The sequence below is a fragment of the Galendromus occidentalis genome, unplaced genomic scaffold (genome assembly GCF_000255335.2).
Source record: "Galendromus occidentalis unplaced genomic scaffold, Mocc_1.1 scf7180000077474, whole genome shotgun sequence".
NCBI lineage: Eukaryota > Metazoa > Arthropoda > Arachnida > Mesostigmata > Phytoseiidae > Galendromus > Galendromus occidentalis.
In genome coordinates, this window is record NW_003805462.1 from 225275 (window position 1) to 234534 (window position 9260).

The 9260-nt window shown below is 50.7% G+C and overlaps 1 protein-coding gene across 1 annotated transcript; it reads right to left on the reverse strand.

Moving 5' to 3' along the window:
- Nucleotides 1-2782: 2782 nt before the first annotated feature.
- Nucleotides 2783-8932, reverse strand: mus101 (mutagen-sensitive 101). Its single transcript, XM_029111840.1, has 17 exons — nt 8883-8932; nt 8593-8777; nt 8235-8486; nt 7863-8131; nt 7552-7760; nt 7219-7446; nt 6850-7103; nt 6354-6656; nt 6068-6258; nt 5485-5959; nt 4982-5316; nt 4811-4879; nt 4347-4701; nt 4134-4234; nt 3813-3994; nt 3084-3663; nt 2783-2945 (listed from the first exon to the last, which is right to left on the reverse strand). The coding sequence occupies exons 1-17, from the start codon at nt 8930-8932 to the stop codon at nt 2916-2918; spliced, it is 4068 nt and encodes a 1355-aa protein (XP_028967673.1). The 3' UTR covers nt 2783-2915.
- Nucleotides 8933-9260: the final 328 nt, after the last annotated feature.

A 9260-nucleotide genomic window follows, 5' to 3' on the forward strand; every position in this document is an offset into this window, starting at 1 on the left:
GAAACAACACTTGATTACACTTTTGAATCGACACACAACCCGAAATACTGAGATAGCTGTAGTCGGGAGCGAACTAGTTCAGTACGCGAGAATCGCTAGCGTTCCGAAGGACTATCTAGCGCTAGCTCCGGATTTTCCAACGATCTGGGCGATAGATCGAGCATTATATTCCAAGCGTGAGTGTAGAGGCGTGAGAGCATGTCGGCGCAGGAGGTCGTTCCCGGGCTCGAGCAGCCCATCATTCGCCGTAAGGAATACGAGGTCAGAGGAGGAAGGCTGAAACATTCGGTGTGATGCCCATGATGGGTCCGTCGTCTTCCGTCTGAGGGGGCGGACTTCATCCGGAAGTTCATTCGATCTGGCTCACTTCACCCTTTGTTCTTGGAATTTCGGTGAAATTGAGGCACCCGCCTCCATCGACCCTGGGAATTTCGTAGAGAGGGGCCGTCGGGCTCTCGGAGAGGAAGGCGTGACTAGGTTCGGAAGTTCGAATTGCGGAGTTTCGTCCTGTTGGAAGTGGATCCGACGTCTTCGGCGTGACTCCCGATCCTGTTCTTCCTCCGTAAAAAATCTGGTCGCTTCGCATCCCCAGACACTGGGCTCGCTCACACGGTTTCTCCTGCTCAAAATGATTTTCCTCCAGGATATTAATGATCGTGGAAGATCCTCAGATTTTTAATCTGTCGACCCAATCTACAAGATTCGCGACGCATCTCAAGTGATGACTGAAGCGAAAATCCATTTGCCGCGTCGTTCATTTGTGCTTACGCCTGTCTGTCTGCGCGTTTTACGTTTGTGATACGGTGTGAAAGCGAGACGATGTCCGTGAATACTTCTCATTTGATGTATGGCTTATCTCACACATGTACGGAAATGGAGATGATAAGAATCAAGTCATTCGGGAGCATTCATTTTGATCATCGCGCAATCCCGACGGGCTGATTACCCTATGGCCGTTTCTGTCCTCCTCCTTTCGACTGGATTCGAGCTAGCAAAATCTTCCGTATGGAGAATATCGTGTGACTCTTCTGTGATACGGCATCCCCCGAGATTCGGCAGTGTTTTTAAGTCACGATCATCTTTGCGGGCGAAACTCTTGGGAAATCGTATTCCGTCTGGCCTCCTCCAGATGTCGGTCGATTCATCGTAATGGGATCTCTCCTGCATCGGGTTCCCTGCTCGGAATTCGGAGCCGTTGCGTTTTAGGGTCCTTGAGTGAGCATCGGTGGCGATCAGATAGTTCTCAATGTAGCTGACATTCACATTCCTGTGGAGCAAGTTCTCACATTCCTTGAGAGCCACTTTGAGTGAAATTTACTGCTGAAATTTATCGGTGCCGCTCCATCCTCTACACTCTACACAATACCGCTCCGCTCATCGAGCGATTCCCCATGACGGAAGCGTGTAATTGACCCGGTACATCAGAGAGTCAGACCTCTGCTCCGCTTCACGATGAAAACTCGGCGGCCGTAGAGTGTGGAATCAAGATCTTCCGTATTGGGAACTTTTCCAATGATTGAATGCAGGATTCGGATGTAGCGAAAATGATAATATATTGAATAATTTATTCTTCGACACGCAACGATCCATCGTATTTAGAATTGACGACCATGGGATGACGAAAGAAAATCTTCGAAGGACGATACGGTTGTCATCATCGATCGCCTAGAAATGATTGGAAGGAAGGTGCAAGGAAGTCACTGCATTTGTCTGTAATAAAAGTGTTTCCGACGGAAAAACTGCGATCATTGATCTCATCCATGGATCTCGCAGGAATGAGCATGAGATACTCACCCAGTCTCGCGTTCAAGACGATCCTGAGGATTGGGACAAAAGGCTTCCGGCGGTTCCAAAATTGATTCTACGAACAGTCCAATTATTTTGCACCAGACACATCCTCGAATCTTGCGGATCAAGCTCGGGTATGGATGCGGATCTCGGATTCAAGGGATAGTTGAAGCAAGGAGCTCCACGAGTATGAGCGGTGTTATTAGGAAAACCTGGCGAGATATCGAAGAATTAGCTATTAGTCATGTATGGAAACGAAGCATGCGGGGCACAGAAGCCGATATCGACCGATTCGTGGACTTCAACCTTTTCAAGAAGAACCATAAGCTCCAGTCCCACGAACTCAGAGTCGTATATAATGATTGAAGCAAAGTACTGGATTTCCAGTAATAAGAGGAGGGCACAAAGTCGGTGGTAGCGACTATCGAGGTCGACGCGTTTTCCCCCGCGAGGCCGGTTCTCGATTTCATTGAAACCCAGCGCGCACCATAAATCAAAGAGGATTCTCGTCGAGAGAAAGGCGATCCTGAGCTGATCGATCGTATCGTCCCGCCATTTTTCGGGCACGAATGTCAAGCTCGTGCAGGAACGCCACGCTCTGACAAGATGGTATACCGTGTGCAGGAAGCACACGACCATTTTGAATCTACTGCTACGGTCAGCGTAGAGGACCTTTCGAGCAATGTTCGGCACCGAAACATAAGCTTGAACGAGAAAATCAGGAACCAATGATCTGGCGATCTTCATCCGGACACCGGGCGTGGACCTCTGCGATGCTTCTCGGAAGCATCGTTTTCGACAACAATAGAGCCGGAGATCGAAGAGAAAATGTAATAATGATGAAATGATGATTATTTTCCGTCTTATTTCAGTCCCTGCCCGGGATATGCTGACATGAGTTCACCCGTTCCTTGGAAACAGGGGGAAGGGGAAAGTTCGTTGAATAGGCAATTAGCAAGAGGCGAGCCTCGTCGAATGAAGACGCCATCGATTCTAGAGAAGTCATCTGTTTTCTTTGATCCATATTCGCTGATCTGAATCTACAATCACTATCATGCTCCAGACGAAGTCATTGTTCATTTTATGTACAAGAGTATCCGGCAATCTGCATCTGGCCTCTCGCGATCTCATCGGATTGAGAATTGTTCGGGGTTCACCTGCGGAGAGGCATCGATGGTGCGGAATCGTGAGTAGGTACTAATGCGGACTATCCGCCGAAGAATCAGAATAGGTCGAGAGTTCGTACTGAAGGATCACAAGTGACTTATCGGCAAACCTTCCTTCCCGTGACTCACCTCAGCATTAGACAGGTAGTGCAGCATGTACTCGTTCGCCAAGACCTTAGCGTCAGCGGAAACCTTTGTGCGCACTCGATGAGCGGTCGCCGAGTCTCCCTTGGCGAGGAACACGTGCGTTGCGTCAGCCAGTTTGTCTTCTGTGAGAACCGTCGCACCGCCAGCCGTGAGTAGAGTCCGATGTCCTTTCTCGCGTTCGGCGGAAGCGCTGAACAAAACCACCTTCCAACCATCGAACGCGCCGGTGCCTCGCTCCAAGCGGAGTTTTCTCCATCTTAGCCAGCACGCGAAACGACCATCGTTGAGTTTGCTGCTCTTCGAACCGACTCCCACAACGTAGTCATCTTCTTTGAGAAAATGTCCTTCAACCTCGCTATCTTCCAAAAATCGCGGCTCCAATATCCAACCGCCCGAAGCCAATTGTTGAAGCACCGACTTCTTCTTGAAAACTCTACTGTTTTCGGGATCGATTATCATCAAAGGGTCTTTATGAGATGAGTTCTCCGAGAAGGTGTCAGAGGAGAGATCTTCGATGACAGATCCGCCCAATGAGACAATAATTTCCCGGAGTCTCGTCGTCCTGAAAAATTACGGGAAACTGGTAAGTCGGTCGTCCGGGAAAATACATCGTCGGTCGCGTCGACCCGACGCCGACAACCCGAAATGATGTCACCTCAAGAATTCCCAGATAAATCGGGAGGTCAAGATCAGGGAGATGTCGCGGCTCACGTTTCATCGTCCAAGTGGTACAAAACGAAGATTTTCTCGCCAGAGATCGATCTGCCAGTAGGCTTCTTCGGCGATACAGCATTCTTCTTGAAACGTTTGCCTGCATTCCCTGCATCACCTTCTTCCCAAGAGCGTTTGGGAGTCCTTTCGGGGGAATCGAGGTAGTCACCGCGTTGTTTGACCTGAGGAGAACAATTTCGATTTCATGGACCTCCCGAGCAGGATTGCAGGGCGATCGAGAGGATCGAGCATACGATCCCGGGCCCCGCCTCTTCAGGTCATTGAATCGCAATTCATGCCATGCCTTCTCGCAGAACTCACGATCGATAGATCTCCGAAATTCGGGTCCACTGGTTCGTCGCTTGTCGTGTTGAGGAGCTGCGTAGATGTCGGGATGCCCATCTTCCCTCCGTAGGTAATCCCTTGAGAAATATTAAGGCCATCATTTGCGAGCTGGATGAGCTCATATATGTACTACGATGAAGAGTTCCGACATCGGGCCTCGGATCAGTCAAAACCACTATTTCTGCTCACCGTCTTCAGGTTGCGTTTCTATGTCTGCCAGAACGCTCCCGGACGAATCTTGATTGAGGAGTCCCATCTGTGACTTCCTCAGTAAAGACCTCGGTTCTTCTTCGATGACTTTCGAAACTCTATTGTGGCTCACGCTGACCGATGTACGCCGAGCGGAAGAGATGAGATCCTGTAGTGGGTCTTTGGCGACCTTATTACTGGCACTCGCCAGTGGTGTGGCCGGGATCGTCGGTGTACTTGCGTTTGAAGCGGAAGAGTGTCGTCGCAATGTCGAGGACCGCATCAGTGGAGTCATAGAGGGTTCCTCCGACACGGTCATGCCAGTATCGTCCTTCGGCGGAGTCGGGGTCGCTCTCTAGGAGAATGAGGAATAGACTCAACTTGCGTTCGGAAGTTTTCTTCAAGGGTCGGTTTCCCATGGGAATTTCCCGCAGGAATTCAGACCTGGAATTACGTCAACATACCTCTGCTGCGATTTTGGTTTTGGAATTATCCAGATCCGAGTCGTTCAGCCGCTCCTCGTAATCTTTAAACTGCAAGTTATAGTACAGCCTAAGTCAATCATTCGGTTTCCTCGCCGACCCGGGAGCATTTAAATGTATGTTCGCAAAAAATGCGAATCCGCTCCAACTCACCGATTTCGACCTTATGTATTTTCCCTTTTGTGCCTCGTAATCGGTGGGGAAGTCCTCGTATTTCGGGAGCTCCATCGTATCGATTGCCGCGTAAATCCATTCTACGCCCACAATGGGTTTCTCGAGCCGCTGCGCCCGTATCGTCATGGCTCGCGAGTTGTCGCTCGTTCTGCCCCCGCTGACGACGACGGAGCATCTCTCTATGGTGTGACAAACCCAGCCGCCGAGCCTCTCGATCGACATCTTCAATTCGAACGACAACGGCCCAACACTCTCTTCGTCCAGAAGAACCACAACGCCGTCCAAGGGTCGCCCTTTGGCGAGCGCTGTTTTCGCTACAAAACGGGAAGATTCCTCATCAGTTTATCGGAATGTAAACGATGATGAACATGGAATGAATCGCGGGAACTCGAAAGGAGCTGCGAGGCTTTCTGGAATGGTTTGGAATGTTGCTCCACGGGACGACAGAAACAGGACGCCGCCGAATGGGGGGAATTTCTCACCGCTGACGGCTTGGGAATTTTTTTCGTCAAACGAAGCTTCGGGAACCTCATACGGATGCGGGGACTCTTGGATATTGCGGATCATCTCCTGAATTCGTTCGGATCCTATGCGAGGCACGCCTGGCGAGTCGACATCCGAGACCGCTGATGTTTTCGGGGTCTTGAACCTCGATGCCTCTTCGTAGATCTCCCTCATCCGCTGTGACGAGAGCACTGGCGTTTGTGCGGCGCCCATGGACAGCCGCGCGCTGTTCGGGGTGGCGGACTGGGGTTTCTCCTGGATCTCGGACGTTATCTGGGACGTTCCCAGTTCTATAGGTTTCTTCCTATGGTCAAGAGGGGTGTCACAAGCGGATTTCTTCGGTGACGCCCGCCTTTTGTCTTCGGGCAGAGTGTCCCACTGTTTCTTCTCGATCAGGTGCTCTTTAACGCTGACCTTCCGACCTTCGCGAGCGCAGGCTATGAGCCAAGTCAGCTGCAATGATTTCAGAGATATTACGATTTCAGCCAGGCATTGAGAATCTGAGCGAGATATCCGTCACAGCAATGAATTTTATTGGGAGAAGGATCATCTTCCTCTTACCGAAACAGCGGGGACTTTCCATTTTTTTGCCGCTTCAAGTTTGCTATTGGGATTCTCAGTCGCACAGATAAGATGGGTTGTTCCCGTCAATTTTTTCTCTGGCTTACTCGTCTTGACCATCGATGCCTGGAGCGTCCCACTGAACAAGGAAAGCACCTTGGTCATGCTGGCCACCTCGTGTTCCGTGAAGCCTTGAAAAGATAGATTGATCATATTTTCAAGCTATCCTCGTTGAAACCTTCCTTGCAATAATATGGGGAGGTCGTTCCCGGTCGGTCCAGCTCACCAGTGGGAGTCACAACTACGTCTTTGAGGAAAGCGTTCGGGAGGTCAGCTTTAGGTGCGTAGACGACGGAGTAGAATAAACTTTCGCTCGGAGAGATCCATCGTTTCTGATTTACAACAGTCTCCAGGTGCAGTAACGTGATCGCGTTTGGCTTCACTTCGCTCCCGGAGACCATCAATGGATAGACCGCGAAGGTGGTTCCCTGCTCGTCGGCGGAGTCGACCAGACGACCACCGAGGGCTTCAATGCCTTCCCGCAGAGCGGGTAGATCGTGGACGACATTCAGGTACATTTTTCGAAGCTCTGAAACAAATGAATGTGGACTTGATCTATATGGAACTTCTCATCGGGATATTGTCGACAATGAATCATAAGCGTTCCGAATCGGTGAAATCGCCAGACCCAGGACGATCGTCACGGGGGAACTTATTCTCATTACGCCAGACAGCGTGACATTATTCATTTGAATATAAAACCAGCCGGAGTCGATCTTCACCTTCCGTGAGGCAGAAATTCTTATCAATCAAGCATCCCTTCTGTTCTTTCACGGATCCGACGCTGGCGAAACTGGTGACACAAGTGAGCTCCTCTTCGGGTGGGGGGTCGAAGCCCGGACAGGCGTATTGTCCCGCGGGGACGAGCGTTTTCCGGCGGACGCAGGCGGCCAGCCAACTCGGCAGGACGACGGCCGGGCTTGCGAACGAGTTCTCGATCGTCTTCTGTAGCTCGAGCAAACCGGAAGCGGATGGTCTGAGAGATTCATAGCGGAGAGGGACTCCGAATTAGGTGGACGAGATCTCGGTCGGATGAAATCTGGTAATAATCTCAAGATATGAAGCCGACGAATCGACGGAAAGTGACTCACAAAGTGATCACATGTGTCACGCCATCGTTGAATGTGTCCTCCCGATGTCCCCCGGCTTGGTTGATGATTTGTTCGAGACGCTCGAGGAAAACCTTCTCCCTGATGCCATACACATGGACAGCACAACCGTCGAGGAATTGTGCCGCTGACGCCATATCTTCTTTTGTGAGCTTGAGAACCTCGCTATACATGGGGTCCACGTGATTCGTTCTTTCGGATAGAACCGACCTGTTAGAACACTCGGGAATCAGAAAATCGATTGAGAGGAGATGCATAATTCCTGGATCCCTCTAAGAGTTGAAAGAATAAATGGGAATTTCGCGAACGACGAACCTCGAGCCCGCAACGGTTGAAGCAACAGACGAAATACTGCAATTCATTGGAGTGCTGGAAGACGCCGCTCCGGAATCTGATAATAAGTACTGAGTCGGATCGATCATGAACCCTTTCTCCAACGAATCATTCACCCAATCCGGAGTCACAACGTGCAATTGCCACGACACCGCAGCTCGGTACTTCGCTCCGGTCGGTTCTTTGATGATCTGAAAATGTGGATAAATGGTAGAGTTTCCTGCCGGCTTCTTCACTGGATTCGAGAAGGAGGAAACATCCAGGCTCGACATCGGCATGAACTTTCAACCTACGAGATGCGTGTTCGCCTTCGTGAGTTTCCCAGTGTACGTTCCGCCATTCTGGGACACCAGCGTCTTCATTCTCTCCTTTTCGACCTCGTCGAGTCCCGACGATGTGATGGCTAAGTTGGCGAAGATCTGTGTCTTGTATTCATCCGCAACGGAGATCGCATGTTTCAGTTCGTGTTGAACTCTATCCCAAACAGCATCGATCCAAGCTGTTGTTTGGAGAGCGAGTCCTCTCAAGGAGCCAACTATATATTTCTTCGAGCCCACCTCATCTGGAAGATGAAAAATCGTTGAATCCTAGACAGGCCGAACTTCTATGAGGAGACAACAACTGTCCTGGTCGTGAGATAACGTGGATGCTCCATGAGGACTCACCGCAGACAACGTGGGTCACCGTGTTGTTCAGAGGAGCTTCGACTCGACCACCCATGAACTCGACCCTCTGCGCGAGCCTCAGTCTCCCCTCTGGTGCCACCGAAGAGAACGTCACAACAACGTCTTTCATCGCCTGAGAGAACACAGGTCGCGGCGCTAATGGTAAGGGTCTTTTGTCACGGAGGCAGCGGAGTATGACCAGGGGACCGTACACTGGCAGTTGACGGCTCCGCAGGTGTTCGAAAAGCTCTCCTGAAATCGAGGGATCGAATGAGGAACGTCGCTCTGGAATCATTACTTCTCCCTCGCGTTCATCCGTCGAGCGACGTCTTTATTATTTTTGTTTCAGCGTATTCACCTTCGAAGGGATCACAGACATAGTTTGCAGGTCGAGAGAATTCTTTAATTTCCTCCAAACTCATCCACATCGTCTCCCCGACGTCTTGGAATGCCTCGAAAGCTTCTTTTATCCGGTCGGTCTTCTCACCGCTGTCACAAAATACTGTGATGTTGACATCTCGCGCCGAGACATCGATGAGGGTTCTGAATACCGAAAAGAGATTTTAGACCGGATCGATCTACGATTCTACTCTCGCAACTGTGTATCTGTGTGAGTTACTCTAGGCATTCGAATTTCTCGTTACTCACGAGGATGGCCCCTCCATCTTCGACTTGTTACGTCGGCGGGAGAAATCCATTTTCGAAACTTTCAAGTCTTCTCGGTCGACTTTAGCAATTCAGGCGGAAAACATTTGACAGACACTTTCAGCTGAAGCGCTGTGAACGGTCGTATCTCGTCGTCGTCGTCGTCTCGGGGTACTTCTTCGACAGAGTGCTGAAGAGAGCGCCAATACGAAAGCGACTACGAATGAACGCATAGCGAGTCAATACGGGCGGTCGTCTGACAGAGCGCGGCTGGTGCTTGTCTCGATCTCATCGGGGACGAGGGAGTTCTCGCGGAACGACCGAAGCGTCTAGCGTCCGACGGAGATTCGGGAGTGGCCACGGCTCCGGCGAGGAAGTCAC